This window comes from Eretmochelys imbricata, chromosome 8 (assembly GCF_965152235.1).
Source record: "Eretmochelys imbricata isolate rEreImb1 chromosome 8, rEreImb1.hap1, whole genome shotgun sequence".
Taxonomy (NCBI): Eukaryota; Metazoa; Chordata; order Testudines; family Cheloniidae; genus Eretmochelys; species Eretmochelys imbricata.
This window is the reverse complement of record NC_135579.1, coordinates 95,684,920-95,703,078: the sequence shown is the minus strand read 5'-3', so window position 1 is coordinate 95,703,078 and position 18,159 is coordinate 95,684,920. Positions and strand designations below refer to the sequence as shown.

General features: G+C 45.6%; 1 protein-coding gene across 6 annotated transcripts in view; it reads right to left on the bottom strand.

The window, feature by feature from the left end:
* The window catches only part of SSBP3 (single stranded DNA binding protein 3), a 140,071-nt gene extending 122,877 nt beyond the window's left edge, over positions 1–17,194 (bottom strand). For 2 of the 6 annotated variants that reach the window (XM_077825138.1, XM_077825140.1), the window contains exons 1-4: positions 16,620–17,189; positions 15,761–15,833; positions 15,490–15,551; positions 13,401–13,485 (exon numbers count right to left, since the gene is read on the bottom strand). In XM_077825138.1, coding sequence (XP_077681264.1) covers positions 13,401–13,485; positions 15,490–15,551; positions 15,761–15,833; positions 16,620–16,675 — 276 coding nt within the window. In that variant the 5' untranslated portion in view covers positions 16,676–17,189. Of the gene's footprint in view, positions 1–13,400; positions 13,486–15,489; positions 15,552–15,760; positions 15,834–16,619 lie in introns of all 6 variants that reach the window. The other 4 variants (XM_077825139.1, XM_077825137.1, XM_077825135.1 and 1 more) reach the window with 4 other exon arrangements.
* Between the last annotated feature and the right edge of the window lie 965 nt (positions 17,195–18,159).

Genomic DNA, 18,159 nt, shown 5'->3' with positions numbered 1-18,159 from the left:
GCCTGGGTGCTTGACATTACACATGGCTGTGTTTTCCTGAAGCAAACAATGGAATCCTGCATCACAAACAAAAAGTAGCCTTTTATACTGCCCGGGGAAGTGATTCCCACTCCCTAACCACCTACTACTCCTTGACTGGCTTCACTTTCCAAATGCCACCAAGGCCCCTCCAACGGTGACCAAAGCTAACAGTATGGGGGGCAGAAAGGAGGTTGTTGAAAAAATGACTCACTTCTGTATCACTGAAATCTCAGCCCTAAACATCGATTGGCTAAAGGGTGGTCAAAATGGCCATTAATCAGGGGAAAGCAGGGAGGAGAAAGAATGATACAAAGTAACCCTCCTCCCGCCACCCCCAAAAAGCTAACACACAACATACGTGATCTCAGCAAGCAAGAACATTGTGTGTGTGTGTGTTGGGGGGCGGGGGGAGAGAGAGAAGAGAGAGAAAACACAGACATACAGGCCTTTGAGCTTCTTAAGCCTTACGTTGGGAAGTGTGATTTGCAACACCCACAGGTGGGGGGTGGGGGAGGAGGGGAGATTTCCTACTCCCCAACCCCCAAACAACCACCACATCCAACAAATCTATGATTGGATCATTTTATTTGCTACAAGAGCATTGTTAGATTTGGATCTATCGGCGGCCTCGGTTCGTGGTGTGCTCAACTTCAGAGCTGGGGGGCGGCACACAAATTCCATCTGCACGTGTTTCCTGGCTATAATACAAAGTGATTTACTTTGCTACTGATGGTCTTCGAAAGACCATTTTTTAAAACATTTTGTTTAATGTAACTTTTTTCCACCCAACTCTTTCTTGGGTTTAAATCCACAAGGGATTTAATCTGAAAAGTTTGCATCTTCCCACTATTTGTTGACATAAAATAAATGTGGCGGTCTTACTTTACAGAGGCAGTCAGAATCAGAGGGGGGGAAAAACGTCTGTTTCTATTTGAAACTGTCAAAATTAGCATTCAGTAATTAAAAATCACACCCTTTCTCTTAATAACCTAACCAGCATGATACAATCAGGTTGTGCCAACTCTTTAATCTAATTGACTAATTACAGATTTTAATTTAGTCAGTTACTGAACAACTGTTGACAATTTGTTTTCATTAGGGACAGAACAGGATAAATATTTAGGAACCCCAATCACAAAGAATATAGCGTAAGTTCTGCGCCATGACTTCAGAGTGCCCTAAACTTGTTTTTCCATCAATATCAACTAAACGAAGGTGCAACTATCCAACACTTCAATAATCCTTGCTATACGCACATTATCATTCCAAGGCAAAAAGAGATGGTTTTGTCTGTAAGAACCGTCAATGCTATTAAAACAGCGCAACTTTAAACTGAGAGCTTAAATGAAGGGGTGTATTTTAATGATACAGTTTTGCTTTTACATATCTTAAATAAACTTGTCTGGACAGTTAATATTTATCAGCTTTGGCTCATTAAAAAGTGAACTTCTATGGGGAGGGCGGGGAGAGAGACACCTAAAGTTACGTAAGCGTCTGTTTTGGAGACTATTGTTGAAACTCTTAAAGGCACATGGATTTATTCTTCTTGAAAAGACCACCATCCTTTCCCCTCAAATGCCTCCATCCAAAAAGAGATGGGTAGACATGTGCAGAAGATTGTAAAATAAGCATGTTGCTAGGTTGGGAGAAAATTCTACGTTCCTTTTAGGGGTTTTACAGATAATCCTGCAAAGGTGCCAAATGTTAAGAAAATTCCTCTGTTCCGTTACCTATTGGGAAACTCTGGCCCTACTGAACGGATATGAACATGCCTTGGAGACAGAAGAGGCATATTTCTTACCAGGGAAGCAGGCTGTTTAGTTTGTGCCCGTGCAAACATCTCCTTACCAAAGCCACAAGGGAGTGAAGTTTGCTGGCAATCCCCTCTGTCCATGTCCTCTTTTCAATGGAAACATGACAAAATCGGATTCTTCAAAATTACTGCATGGAACAGGTTCTGCTCTTTTGCAGCAGCAGAACTGGAGTTCCAGCATCGCTGCTACTGTAAAAGATGCTGTGGCCAGAGAGTGCAGTACAGATGTAACTGACTTCCTAGTTGGTCACTGATCGGCTACAAGAGGCTCCTAAATGATGGCATTAGACTCCTGTCAACCCCAGCCTTTGGGGACAAATTTTTAAATGGTAGAGTATGCAACCAAGTGGCTAGCATGCATGCGCACCGATGTCCTCTAACCGACGGAATCCGATTGGCCTCATAGGCGCTATATTGCTCATCACTTTAACGGACGCGAAAGGAGAGGTGCTTAAGACCAGCTCTCTGAAGTCCTGAGAAGACACGGTTGCACAGCGTAGCAACCACTATGAAGTCTTACGATATGGGTCTACTACACATAAGCCAAGAACAACAGCTCTTCATTGGTGCTGAAGAGGTACCAAGAACCATGCACGTGAATGGTCTAGAATAGACACTGAATACCCAGAACAAATGCAACACGATTTATCAACTGAGTCCATGGCTAGCCTACCGAATACACATCCAAACACTTTACATCTCTTAGGGCAGTGGTTCTCAATCAGGGGTACAGGTGCCCCTGGGGTACGCAAAGGTCTTCCTGGGGTATATCAACTCATCTAGATATTTGCCTAGTTTTACAACAGGCTACATAAAAAGTAGTCAGTACAAACTAAAATTTCCTACAGATGAAGACTTGTTTTATACTACTCTATATGTTGAGCTGGAAGTATAATATTTATATCCCAATAGTTCTATTTTATAATTATATGGTAAAAAAGAGAAAGTCAGCAATTTTTCAATAATAGAGCGCTGAGTCACTTTTATATTTTTATGTCTGATTTTGTAGGCAAGTAGTTTTTAAATGAGGTGAAACTTGGGGTACGCAAGACAAATCAGACTCCCAAATGGAGTACAGTAGCCTGGAAAGGTTGAGAACCACTCTTAAGGGGACACAACATCCTGCCTTCCACACTAAGATGCACAGATTTGAAATGGTAAACAATCCTGTACCAAGAACAGAGGACATTGACAAAACAGATCTTAACAGCTACAATGTACTTTAGAGCTACAGTTTAGACCAATGGATAGGGGGAAAAAAAGAAAAAAAAAGTCTTTAAAACACCAAGATCATCCCCTACAGACACTAGTTTAAAGGGCACCAAACAAAGGCATTGTGCAATCACATTTAAACTAGCACAGACTGCCAGGTTAGTGGAAGTTGTGGAAACAAGGCCACAAAAAAGCTGAGGGTTTTTTTGTTGGTAGTGAAGGAGTAATAGGAGTGGAGAATACCTCTACAGATACCTTAGGGCACATCACCTCCCTGAGAAGGCAACACATTCCACAGTACAGCACTTGCAGAGAACAGTCTTGGCCTGAGGAGTTGGCAGCTTAGTTTTCAGGGTTCAAAAGCCACTGTCTGGATCCTATACTTGGTGTGTGGCCATTGAAGGAGCAGGACTGAAATACATATCTTATTCTGCCCAGATGAGGCTCTATTGAAGGAACCTCAGCTTGTCCCCTATTGATTAAATTTGTGTGTTAACACCAATAATTTAAGCCTTTTAGAAAAAAATATTAACACCACACCTGCTGTCTCTGCATCACGTAAGGCAGCGGTTCTCAAACTGTGGGTCGGGTATGAAAGACACCCCTCCCCGTACCCCCAGTCTCTACTTGAGCCAAACCGATAGGAGAAAAGACTTCCAGAGAGCAGTGACTGGGGTTCGGAGACACACCTAGACCCCTCCTGACAAGGGTGACAAGATTAAGATGTCTCCATTAGCATACAAAATGAAGAACAGAGTCAACTCCCCTAGCCCCATCTGCATGCAAAGATGGGACAGGGAGACATCTCCATTTGCATACAGAATGGAGAACAGAGAACCGCACTGAACTCTGGGACCAGAAAAGTAGGGACGCACTCCATCATGGGGGATCTCTGCTCCAGATGTTAATAAACCTACGCCTGCACACACCCAGCTCAGCAGTTACCAGGCCAATTCTAGTAATGAATCCTTGGACAATGTATACCTTCAGATCAGCGGCACTGCTATGGGTACCCGCATGGCCCCACAGTATGCCAACATTTTTATGGCTGATTTAGAACAACGCTTCCTCAGCTCTCGTCCCCTAAAGCCCCTACTCTACTTGCGCTATATTGATGACATCTTCATCATCTGGACCCATGGAAAAGAAGCCCTTGAGGAATTCCACCATGATTTCAACAATTTCCATCCCACCACCAACCTCAGCCTGGTCCAGTCCACACAAGAGATACACTTCCTGGACACTACAGTGCTAATAAACAATGGTCACATAAACACCACCCTATACCGGAAACCTACTGACCGCTATTCCTACCTGCATGCCTCCAGCTTTCACCCTGACCACACCACACGATCCATCGTCTACAGCCAAGCTCTGCGATACAACCGCATTTGCTCCAACCCCTCAGACAGAGACAAACACCTACAAGATCTCTGTCAAGCTTTCTTACAACTACAATACCCACCTGCGGAAGTAAAGAAACAGATTGATAGAGCCAGAAGAGTTCCCAGAAGTTACCTACTACAGGACAGGCCTAACAAAGAAAATAACAGAACGCCACTAGCCGTCACCTTCAGCCCCCAACTAAAACCCCTCCAACGCATTATTAAGGATCTACAACCTATCCTAAAGGATGACCCAACACTCTCACAAATCTTGGGAGACAGGCCAGTCCTTGCCTACAGACAGCCCCGCAACCTGAAGCAAATACTCACCAACAACCACATACCACACAACAGAACCACTAACCCAGGAACTTATCCTTGCAACAAAGCCCGTTGCCAATTGTGCCCACATATCTATTCAGGGGACACCATCACAGGGCCTAATAACATCAGCCACACTATCAGAGGCTCGTTCACCTGCACATCCACCAATGTGATTTATGCCATCATGTGCCAGCAATGCCCCTCTGCCATGTACATTGGTCAAACTGGACAGTCTCTACGTAAAAGAATAAATGGACACAAATCAGATGTCAAGAATTCTAACATTCATAAACCAGTCGGAGAACACTTCAATCTCTCTGGTCACGCAATCACAGACATGAAGGTCGCTATCTTAAAACAAAAAAACTTCAAATCCAGACTCCAGCGAGAAACTGCTGAATTGGAATTCATTTGCAAATTGGATACTATTAATTTAGGCTTAAATAGAGACTGGGAGTGGCTAAGTCATTATGCAAGGTAGCCTATTTCCTCTTGTTTTTTCCTACCCCCCCCCCCGATGTTCTGGTTTAACTTGGATTTAAACTTGGAGAGTGGCCAGTTTGGATGAGCTATTACCAGCAGGAGAGTGAGTTTGTGTGTGTATGGGGGTGGGTTTTTGGAGGGGGGTGAGGGAGTGAGAGAACCTGGATTTGTGCAGGAAATGGCCTAACTTCATTATCATGCACATTGTGTAAAGAGTTGTCACTTTGGATGGGCTATCACCAGCAGGAGAGTGAATTTGTGTGGGGGGGTGGAGGGTGAGAAAACCTGGATTTGTGCTGGAAATGGCTTTTAGATAAGCTATTACCAGCAGGACAGTGGGGTGGGAGGAGGTATTGTTTCATATTCTCTGTGTATATATAGAGTCTGCTGCAGTTTCCACGGTATGCATCTGATGAAGTGAGCTGTAGCTCACGAAAGCTCATGCTCAAATAAATTCGTTAGTCTCTAAGGTGCCACAAGTACTCCTTTTCTTTCTGCAAAATACTGAAGCAGCCTAGTTGCATTGTGAGCTCCCTGGAAGAAAACACCACCCATAGCGAAGAGTGATCAGCTCCTATTGTCTAGCCTAAAGAAAACCCTTGAGTCATCAGTTTACCTATAAACAAATCTAGCATTCTCCCTTGAACCATTTTATTTTCTCGACAAAAATCCCTACTCACCCTCCAGTCAGCGTTCTGATGCATGGACCCAAACTCTGCATCTGTTCCACTGGGCTCCGTCTCCTAACTGATTGTGCTGGGGGCTCTGCCTGACTCCAACACTCAGGACCCTGAGCTACCACCATCACCTGGGAACCCTGAACAGTTCAAGCTCCATGGAGTGGATGAGCTCTCTCTCTCTCTATTTTCTTTTCTATCTCAGGTATTAATGTAACTTATGTTGGTTTAAAGAAAAGGAGTACTTGTGGCACCTTAGAGACTAACCATTTATTTGAGCATGAGCTTTTGGTTGGTTTAGGCTCTCCTTGTGTAGTTATCACTACTATTCAATAAAGAAGGGGGTGTCACACCTTGAGAGTGCTGATTGACCTGGTCTGCTCAGACCTGCTCTGTTAGTGTGTGTGTGTGTTCGCTCACCTGGTTCTAGGGCTGGAGGAACCCAACCCTGGGGAACCTAGGTCCTGCAGGGTAGCTCCACTGGGAGGGGACTTGCAGAAGGAGTAGAGCTCCATATGAACACACAAATGACATAGGCAGTACAGTAAGTCCTCATTTAAAGTCATCCCGGTTAATGTTGTTACGTTGCTGATCAGTTCGGGAACATGCTCATTTAAAGTTGTGCAAGGTTTCCTTATAACATCCTTTGGCAGCCGCCTGCTTTGTCCACTGCTTGCAGGAGGAGCAGCCCGTTGCAGCTAGCTGGTGGGGGCTTGAACCCAAGTGGACCAGTAGCCCCACTATCAGCTCCCTGCTCCCCTAAGTTCCCTGTACAGCAGCCGCCCAGCAGGCTAGCAATGGCAGTTCAGCTGTCCCTCCCCTCACTGCCATGTGCTGCTCCTGTCCTCTGCCTTGGAACAGCTCTCCAGAGCCTCCTGCTTGCTTGGTGGGGGGGAGACGGAGGTAATGTCAGGGTTTCCCCCTGCTCCTGCACCCCACTTACTCCATCTCCATAGAGCAGAAGGGACAACACAGGGTTCAGGACCAAGCGAGCTTCCTGGCAGGAGCTGTGGTCTCAGCTTGCTGATTAATTTAACAAGGTAGGGTACTTAAGAGTGGTGTCAGCATGCTTAAAGGGGAAACGCGCACCTCTCGCACACACAGGGTGCGTCTCTGTCTGCCATGCTGTCTCCCCTCCCTCCATTCATTCTGCCTTGTAGAGTGTGAGGCTACATTAACAACAACGAGTTAACCCTTGTGGGCTTAGCCAATTACTAGTTAATCATTTAGCAGTAAGGCATTCCCTGGGAAATATCCCACCCTCTGACTCCACGACCTCAACCAAGCTTCACAATCATCATCACTGTGTACAGTATTTACTTGTTTGTTTAAAACTTGTACTGTGTGTGCGTGCATATATATCACACACACTATACAGTCTTTTGTCTGGCAAAAAAAAAATTCCCTGGAACCTAATCCCCCCATTTACATTAATTCTTATGGGAACATTGGATTCGCTTAAAGTTGCATTTTTCAGAAACATAACCACAACATCAGGTGAGGAGTTACTGTACATTAATAGAATTACAGAACCCCAACCCCCAAACACCCCGAAGAGTAACCCTAATAAATGAGCATACCCAGAAGTAATGGGCACATCTGGTAACAGGGGTTGCCAGGACTAGCTTAGACATGCTAGGGCCCAAGCCCAAGGGCTTCAGCCCTGGGCATCAGGGCTTAGGTTATAGGCCCCCTGCCTGGGGCTGAAGCCCTTGGGCTTTGGTTTTGGGCCCTCACCTGGGACTGCGGGGCATGGGCTTTGCCCCCTCTCCACCCCCGAAGGCAGTGGGGCTTGGGCAGGCTCAGGCTTGGGACCCCCTCTTGGGGTCCTGTAGTAATTTTTGTTGTCAGAAGGGGTCCCAGTGCAATGAAGTTTGAGAACCCCTGCCATAAGGGATTTCCAAAAGGTACCATTTAACACAACAGGTGATTTTTAGACGTTAAAAAGAAAGAAAAAACCATGGACTATTAGACATGTGAAGCAAATGAGATATTTTTGCAGAACCAGCCATACCATCTTTTCCAGGACTAATCACAGCTTTCCTTGCACTGCCCATTAATCCTTTAGAAATGCATCTTTCAACAAGACAGGAGAAGTTGGACAGGAAGAGCTGGGTTGATTTACATTTTTAAAAATCATTTAAACCATTAAAAAAAACCCAGTGCTTTATTTTACATACAGACACAATCTAATGATCTAGTATTCTTACCCCATCAGCGGCCCTAAGGGGGACAGACACCTTTTGAAACCTACATATGAATGCAAAAGGGGGCGGGGGGGTGGAGAAATTGGTTTTTGTGTTTTTTTTTTCAAATCTCGTGACCAAAGAGCGATTTTTCTCGATACTTCTCGCCCTCTCAAGTTCAGCTTGAAGGAGGTTGTGCAGACAGAATAATGCCACAAAAAGTATGTAGCGACAGTCAACTAGATTTAAGTTCATTTTCTGTAGCTTGAGGCCAAAATCGACTAAAGTGGTTCTGGTGATCAAGTTTTCTGCAATTCCCCATTCTATGTATTAGCTATTTGACGGAAATTCACTGCGGTATTTAAACTGGCAGTCATCACAGCTAACTCAAATTGTATTGGCTTTCACAATGTTGAAATGCTGAACTGCAACCATCAATCGGCCAATTCTGAGATAACGTGGTGGTTGAAATTCCCTGTCATGCTGTACAATCCCTTTGTAGCTCACCGGCTCAGAAGATGCACAATGAAACCTGCAACAAGAGTGTCTGGCAACACAGCGCACACTGTAATATGAGTGTGCTTACAGAGGGGCTTTGCCTAGAAGCAAGATAAAAGCAGCCGTGCCAACAACAGTAACCTCCAGAGAGAATATAACATTTTCTATTGGAAACGCACACAAAAATACTGAAACTGGAGACAGATTTTGGATATTTCTCCCTCACACTCCCTTTTGATGTTTTCACAACCCCAAAATGAAGCAGAGAATAAAACGTATCCAATTCGACCAGATTCCCACTGCACGCAAGATCCAAAAAATAAAGTACATTAATTGATAAGGATTGCGTACAAAGTTCAGACAAGGTCAAATTAGAAGAGTCCACTGGAAATCAACGTATGCGGCTTAAAATGAACATAATTTTTAATGCTTTTTACTATTGGATAAACTGTTTCTGTAGATGTTGTGGAGTAGGCTGGCTATAGCAAAGCTACAAACAAGAATAATTTATTGAGGAGTGTTGGCTTTTCACACACTCAGTGTTTGGCTTGGTCTGGATAGAATAATGACCCCTAACACAATCCTGCTCTTATACATTACGCTCCCACTACCAGGTATTATGGCACAGCATCTCATCCGAAGCACAGCATCTTTCAAACTAAGCTAAGAGCTCAAACTCTGTGGAAACAGCATTTCCTAACCAGGTGAGGACCTGGGTTAATCAAGATGTCATGAAAAGTCATGAGAGACTGAAGTGAAAGAGTGATTTTTATTTAAATATTAAAATGTGATGGGGGAAATTGGTAATTTCTCCTGCTGCTACTATTAGTTTTCATAAGGTTATATTGGGAAGTGAAATGGAAATTACACAGCATGCAAATACCACACTTAACGCTCTGCTAATGAAGCATGCTGCTGCTCTTACTCCAAAGCGTGTGTTCCCTAAGCCAGCTGATCTTGAGAGATGCCTCTTCATGTGGCCAAATGACCACACCTCCAAGGTAAACAATGGGAAAGCAGCATGGAAGGGAAACTTTCCAAGTTTGAAGTGTATTTCAAAGTGGTGTATGATTTCTGTGCTAGGCACCAGGCATGAGCGGTTTTAAGACCAAAACATCTAGAGCTGATTATTTTACAGTGCTCCATTTACACAAAGGTGAAAGTTGAGAGTAGTCCACAAGTGTATATCGGAGCAACTGCAAAGTCTATTGGTAAATAAATGTCGTTTTATGCTTTGCAGACATGTGCAACCTCCAAAAACCAAGTTCTGTAATTGGTGATGATTAAACAATGTTCTACAAATCTGTGACATGCTGTATAATGGGTTATTTTTACCACATCCAACACACACTATTAGTTATCTGGCCACTCTGTTCATGATTTGCAAACCGCACAGGAACAGTACTGCCAGCCCCTTCACACTCAATGAGCAAGGGATAAGGAATCAAACCCTGGTTCGAACCACTGAGCAGCCCCATAACTTTAGGTCATGCAAGATTTGCAGGCAGTTCTTCACACATTTTCAACACTCCTTTCAGCTTCAGCAACAGATGTTCTGCTTTGGAACAGTAATTTAAGAGGAAGTTCAGAAGGTGACAAGAGCCTCCATTTAGACTTTGGCGCTCCTTAGTAACCCTGAGGGGATAAATTTTCCCCCAACTCCACCTCCCCAAACAAGAATATCCTCTGCCTCCTCATCCTTCCACATATTACATAAACAAAGACTGGCACGAACACCACCCTACAACAGAACTCCCAATGGAAAAGACCAGTGCGTCAACAAGAGACAGCTTTGGTGTTGCCATTAAAGGAGAATCTAGCATCACTGCCCCATGAACGTGCTATGTCTCTCTGCATTTTCAGAGCGCTCACACAAGAGCCATGGGCCATGTACCTGTCTCTCAGAGAAACGGGTTCCTATTCACATAAAAAGGTTATCGTTTGCTCTCTTTCTTTGGTCAATATTTAAGTTTTATACAGGTAGTTTCCTCACCCTGTAAAGTACACTACATTCTCCTGCTGTGAAAACATTGATTCTTGAGGAAAAAACCCTTAAGCATCTGCAGTAAGCAACAACGTGAAGCAGAAACGTAATCAACCACTTTAAGGCCAATGAGAGGATGATGAGAATAAAACTGTAACTAAGAGAAGGGAGAGGAATGGGGAGAAAGCAAATCTTCTTATGAGTCTTCATAATAAAACTAAAAAGGTAAAGTATTAGGGCTGTTATGAAACTGTATTATACTGAGAATCAAAAAACAATCAGGATTGTGTCTATTTGCTGTAAGCTTAAAGCAACATGTATTAAAGAAGTCTGTGACTCTAATGCACTCATGCCTATTGTTAGAATTATTACCAAGCTAAAAAAGATTAATTTCTCTAAATACACTAAATCCTCAGACACTATTGTAAGACTGCTGCTAGCATTGCTATATCTTGGCTGTGAATACCATCAAGCACACCTTTTGTTGTGCACGTAAGACCCACCCCAAAAAAAATCTGGCCTGCTGTGCCAATCATGGAGTCTTAACACATTCAGGAAACTGAAAATTACAGAAGAGATGCTTAAAGAATAACTGTCCACTAGGACACAGCTGCAATCTCCAGCAGAGTTTTCAGGAACTTGAGTTATCAAAGTTAGCCTTAATAGGAAAGGTCTGCTGGCAAGTAGTCAGTCACTTTGTATCTCATACTCTTGATTATGAAGTCTAAGCTTTTAATTCAATCTATCTAAAAAACCAATACATGAAGGACCTTGCCACATCATTTGAAATATTCTGAAATCTGCAGTGCATACAGAATGGCACATGTGATACAAGAGTATTCACCAATGGTCAGCAAGTCACAAAACAAAATTCCAAGGAAGAGAGGAAAAATCACAGTAGAACACACAGACCCAAGGAAATCAGAGCAATTTCTGCCGGTTTCCCCTTGTATTTCTCTAGGGGACAGCTCAGCAATTCCCGATTGGCTTATATCAAGGGGGAATTCTACTTCTGCATCCTGAACCACTATTGAGACATTTATTTTTTAACCGGTTCTGAAAACATGTGCTAGCTTGATGGAAACACCACCTTTAACACATTCACAGCAAATATTTTCAAACTGCACTTCACTATTTATATCCCATGAGCTTTCATGCTTTGCCACCCCAGCAACAAATGCCTCACCAGGCAACGGATGGAGCAGTTGGGAGGTCTTTAGTGTGGTCTGGAACTCATCCACTGCGTCATATTTACAGGACAAAACCTTACATATGTTCGAAAGGAGACTGGCAGATGCACAGGCAGGTTCACGGCAGTAACAACAGGAAAGGAAAAGGTTCTGTACCATTTTCTCCTGAAGATACTATGAGCTGGACAGGAAGAAGAGGGCTGCTGTTGCTGATAGTAAAATGAAGCTCACTGACATTTTCCTGTAGCAACCTAGCCCAAGCTTGCATCAATTCCTCAGTTCACATTCCACGGTCACTATCCTAACAACTTATGTTCAAGTTCATGTGAATGCTAGAGTCTTAATTGAGCATCTCGTCTGCACAGGAGCATTTCCCCCCTCCACAGCTCCACCCTTTATTACCCTGGATTCCGCCCTGGAAGAGGTCATGGTAGAAGTGACACTGATGACAGAGGAAGATTCCCACTAGTCAAGTCTGATTTAAGTGCCAAATTGTTTCATAAAACACTCAGAGCACCAGCAAGATTATCTGGCTACTGCAGTTTTAAATGTGTACCTTGGAGGCCATGCTGATATGACCTGATCCAAAAAGAACAAAGTCTGCTCTTATCAAGCATCTTAAAATCCTTCCACTCTGAAATCACCACTGCGAGCAAGCCAGGGTCTTTAGAACAATTCCATCCCAGAGACTGACAATTTGCAAAGTTTGCCTAGGAGTACACAGAACAGTCAGCCTAACATGTCCACCAACAGTTTCAGAAGGCTGCAAAGCCTCAAGCAACAGCAGCCCTGTGACTTCTAGTCATGGAGTTGCTCAGGAAGCATTTTGCCCTGTATTACCGAAAAAAAAAAAAAAAAAGCCAGCTGCCGATACCCTTATTATGCACATCTGTTATTTACCTGGGATCCCCTGGACATAAATCTGAAGAACAAACAGTTACTGCTTCACATCCAATCCCAGAATATAGCCTGTCCAACCTGTTCACTCCCAACCAATACCTAAATTATTTTCAAATAATTTCTCTCTTCCAGACACTCCACAGCCCTTAAAAACCGGACCTTCAACAAAAACGGGTTAAAGAAAAAGACTGCAATGCAGTCTTAATGAAATGAAGTACCTTTATATTGATATTTTTGAGACAGGATTATTGGACGTCCAGCGCAAGCTTCCTAGTAGCCCTAAGTGCACTTTGTCTGCAATGAGTGGAGAGTCCATGCCCCCCCCCCCCCAAAGAAACTGCACTTTGAAGATTTCCCCCTTTTCAGATCCATAGATTACATACCAGCCTTTTTGTTGCACAGAAAAAGGTAAAGGAGATGTCCTCAACATAAGAAATCTCAGTAGTGCTCCCCCAAAGCACAGCTACAGTAATGCTTTGGTGTCCATTGTTATACAAAACTACTTAATTCCACCAATAGTCGGAATACCTTTAAGCACTCAAGATAAACATCTGAACTAATTTACATAATTGCAACATTATGGAATACTGTTCAACCAAGTCAGAACACTCGTGATTTAAAAAAAAAAAAAGTACGGCCAGTTGGCTAAGTTTGCTTTTGGTGTGTTGAAGAGGATCAAGCTATCTGACCCTCTAATTACAACAAGGATTAAAAATTGGTTACTCACGTAATCATGAAAGGCTTTTGCTTCACTTGAATGTTCACAAGTATCTCGCCTTTCAGGAGCTGCACAGTAAAGGTCCCAAAATACACTGCATGGCAGAAAAAGCAAAACAGGATCCAGTTACTAATTATTACCTATATACTAAACAGCAAATGTACAGGGCCATAGTACAAACTGTGCCAACAGTTCAGTAAAGGTAAACAGCTTTCCACCTCAATTGGCCTGTAGTCGAGAACATTTAAAGTCCATCAGAATCATGCATCCCATTTCATTCCATTCAAACCTTCTAGCAACAACTCCAAATAAAAGCATTTCAAACTGGGTCACCTTAAACATTTTAAGAGACAAAATTAGTCCTGGTAACAGTTACAGTGAGCTGGCAATCTGCTGAAATGAAGAAAGGTAATTCATGGACTTCTAAAACCTCAACTTAAGAGGTTATCAACATTGTCATCTCAGGATGCCTCTTCTCCCCTACCCCCAAAAGGTGTTCCAGTAGCCAGCTGTTTCAGCTTGTTCAAACCTCCTTTCTACACTTAAAATTTTGAGCAACCCTTTACAAGAATCCAGTCTGGAGCTTCAAGTTCCAGTGTTAATCTACTGAACCTCGAAATAACGTTTCTCACATGTAGGAAGTATTCCCACAATGAGTACAACCCAAACACAGAAATTTCACTTTGGCATGGGAAGCCATACATAAAACTCTCTTTGATCGCTTTGGTGTTGACTGCGCACAGGATTTCTAGTTAAGAACATCTCAAAGCGCCCCTAGACTACTCTCCCTCAGATACAGAGAGCCCCACTCAGCATAGCATGTAGGTACTGACTCATTACTTCTTGTTGACCTGCACTGATTGCAGGGCAGCATCTTGCCACTTGAGAGCCTGAAGTTGACTGGATGGCAATCCAGTGACAGTATTAGCATATATATGGCAGCAGGCAGAGAGAATCCCGTTTTGCAGGATCCAAAAGCCTTCATTCTATACCATGTTCCCCGAACCCTTCCTCTTTAACCATGTTACCCAACATGCAGGCAGGGGCAGAAGTTAGACTGCCTATGTATGCAACATAACCCGATTCCCTCCACACGTCCAGTAATACCACAGATCTGATCTTCCGAGACGAGTCTACGCTATATGCTTTGTATGTCATAAGCATCCTGCACTAAGTTGGCAAATGCAATTAGGAACTGGTTTTCTCAGCTAATACAACATTCTCCATGACTGGCTGCAGGGGAACTCACAGTGGCTCCAGTCTCAGCCACTCCCAAATGCAAAGTGTCTGCTCTGGAAAACTGGGAGGCGTGTATGCCTGGTTTTCCTGAATTTTGGCAATATGACCAAAATCTCTCTCAGTCTAGCCAGTATGTTTGTTTGGTTTTTTATTTAAAAAACCAAACAAACAAAAAAACAACACACCTGCCGCATGCTCACAACGCTACTGCAAACTTTAAATGAAAAGGCATTTGAAATCCATTGACAGTAATTCATGGACGCAATTAGTCTTCCCTTGCTTCTCAGGGCAGAACAGTAGATTCTCCAGAAACTTAGGAGCCCTGCAAGTTTGCCACAACAAAACACCTTTGCCAAAGATAAGCCACAAAAACAAACCTCTTATTGGGTCTGTCTAACTGTTATTTCCACCAGTCGGCACTGAATGGAAAATGGCATCTCCTCCCCTCACCCAAAAAGAGCCCCCAAAAGATCAAGTCATCCTGAATCACCATCTCAAAGAAAGCAAGAGATCCTTTCTGCCCTTGCTTTAGAATGATGCAGAGGGACAAGCAAGCATTTATTTTGATACCCTGACTACCCAGCGAGAAGAAGAAAGAAACCAACAGGAAGTTCTCCCCTTCTTCCTTATAACAAAGGACAAGTTTCTACTCATGCCAAAGGAAAAAAAAAAATTTATCCCTTAGTAAAAGGCCACAGTTCACCACCATACCCTGTTACTACACAGCATTTATTTATCAAATGAGACATGGATCAAGCCAAAACTTTTACCTAGGCTATTTTTTTTCTTCTTACAGACGGGTTAAGATCAAACATTTTTCTTTTATTTTTTTCAGGGGGAACTAGGAATGCACACTTACCACCACCATGAATGTAGAAACCCAGGAGGCTCTCCTAGTGTGATATTTTTTTCCCATCGGATCTACAAACAAGAAAGCGTGCAAATCGGTTAGATGAGGCGGAGCGAGAGGAGAGAGGACGCTCCTCCAAATAGCCAGGAGGCTCTGAGGCCAACTAGCAATAAATGGCAAAAGGTGATAAAAATTCAAAATGGAGGCCACAGTGGCTGCTTCTGAAAACAAAGGCTATCAGGGGAGGGGGGGGGGGTCAAAAATAAATAGAGACACTTACCTCTGATAAAAAGGTCTGTGCTGATTTCTGCGCTCCTACATGCAGCAGATATTCATAGACGTATAAAGCTAACCTGTAAAAGTACAGAAAGAGAGAGACACCATTACACTGGGAAATACTTCACGAAACCGTCCCACTCCGACAAAACAGTGCCTCCTCTCCTGGGAGATGCATGCCAAAACCTATGGCAGGAAAGGCCCCACCACCACCCCCAGAGTGGGAGCGATGGAAACTGCCCCTTCCTCTACCCCCCTCCCGCCCCAAAAGTTGACCCTACTTTCGTGCAGGAAACAAAATTACTTCTCAAGGCACATGCACAATCCAGCATGCAGCCAGCATCCCCAGTCACTGAGCCAGCCGCGGGCAAGCCAGAGCCCCAGCAACTCCACACACACAAAAGGGGGGGGAAAGGTTGGTTCAACCCTGGAAGTGCATGAGGAAAGCTGAGGGTATAAGGATATAGGGAGGGGGCGGGAGGACAGAATGCTTCGTCTCCAGTCCCTTTGCCCCAACCTCCTCTGCCTGCCCCAGCTTACAAACTCCAGCAGCCAGCACTAAGCCAGGGGGCCAGACGGGGCACAGAGGTGGGAGCAAGTGATCGTGCCCAAACAAAGCCCCTCGCCCCTTACACTTGCATGGACGGACAGACAGGGTCAGACAAAAGGACGCGGTGGAAGCAGCACGTCCCCGTCGTCCCGTCCGTCCCCGTCCCCCCGCCCCGGACAGAGCAGCAGCCAAGTCTGAAAAATGCCCTAAGGGAGACCCCGTGAGAGCGGAGCCTCCAGCCAAATCCGAACCTCCAGCTCCCCGAAGCCCGCTCCAACATCGGGGCTCCCCCAGCGCCGCAAGCCCTGCTTACTTTTCTCGAGCCTGCCCGTCCGAGGGCACCGCCGAGCCTTTGCCTTTGGCGAACATGGTCCGCAGTAAGGAGGAGGCGAAGCCGCCACTGGCTCTGCCGCCGCTGCCTGGGTCTCTTCGGTGCCGCTTGGTCTCCCAGCCCCGATCCTCTCGCTCTGGCTCGCCCCGGCCTTGGCTGCCTCCCCGCTGGCTCGCTCCGGCTCCAGCTGTCAAAGCCCCAGCCCCAGCCTGGCCCCCATCACCCTGGAACCGCTCCTGCCCCAGCTCCTTCCCCGGCTGCCGCTACCACCACGGCTACTCCGAGCTCAACCGAACGTGGCTACCCTGGGATGGAACGCGGCGGGCGTCAACGTTCCACAATTGATACACGCCCCGGCCAATCGGCGACCGGCGGGGGGCGGGGCCGCCCCGCCCCCAAGCGGCATGTTAAGGTAATACGGAGCTAAATGCGAGAGCTGGGCTATTCCGCGGTAGGCGGAGGCGGCCGCCTTCAGCCTGCCTCGTAAAGGGCCCCATGGGGTGTGGGGCTTCTCCTGCTGCTGGAGGCCTGGGGGTGTGCTGGTCCTGCCTACCTCCCTTACTTACCCTCTGGCTTCCTCTTCCCTCCCAGTGTTCCCACCTATCTCCCACGTGCCCTGCCCCCTAATCCCCCCATCCACCCGCCCTTCCCCTCTTTCACACCCCACCTCCCTCTCCACCCCTGTGAGCCACCCCCGCTAGCTCCCTCGCCCTAACGCTCCGTTCCCCTACCCTCCTCTAGTCCCAAGACCCCCAGCAGCCACCCTCCCCAGCCGCCCTTTTCCACCCCTCCCCCGCCTTGCTCTTAAATCCCTTTACCCTCAGCTGCCCCCAGTCTACCCGTACCCCCCGTGTACCCCCGTGCCTCACCCCCGCCCGCTGCTCACTTTTTTTCTTGAGGCTATTTCCCCTCGTGGGGAAGCGCTGGGTGCTCCTAGGCACCCAGCCCAAGCTGTCTCGGGGGACCATGCCACCCCGCGTCCGAATTGCCCTGCCGTTGGCAGGCGAGGACTCGGAGCGCCTCACGCCGGGGACAGGGGGGAGCCTGGCGCAGCGCCGGAGCCATCGGAAGTGACTGGGGGCGTGGGGCAGGCGCCTGCTTTTTAAACAAGGCAAACTTGAAAGTCCAGGATGAGGGAGGAAATTGACGAGGGTTCGAGCTCCGTGACCCAGGCGAGGAGCCTGGCTGGAGCCTGTCTTAACCGACAGAGCCACAGGCCAGAATTTGCAATTCATGCCTCTCTCTCCAGTGTGAAGTTAAAAACTCTTGATTGGGAGGAGGGGGGCGGGAGAGGCGGTGTTTCCAGCCCATTCCTTCATGTCTGTTTCTCTTTAAAGGTGATATAAGCTGGTTGGTACTGTCCCTTTAAAAGAGACAAGCTGAAAAAGCCGTGTACGCGCCGATTGGCTGCCTGTTTGGATATATCCTAAGGGGAGCCTTGAAACTGTTCGCCTTGGTTGATTTTTTTTAACTGCGCTGTTCCAATAAACAAGTAACGCCCCTCCCCCTTACATGCCTATCA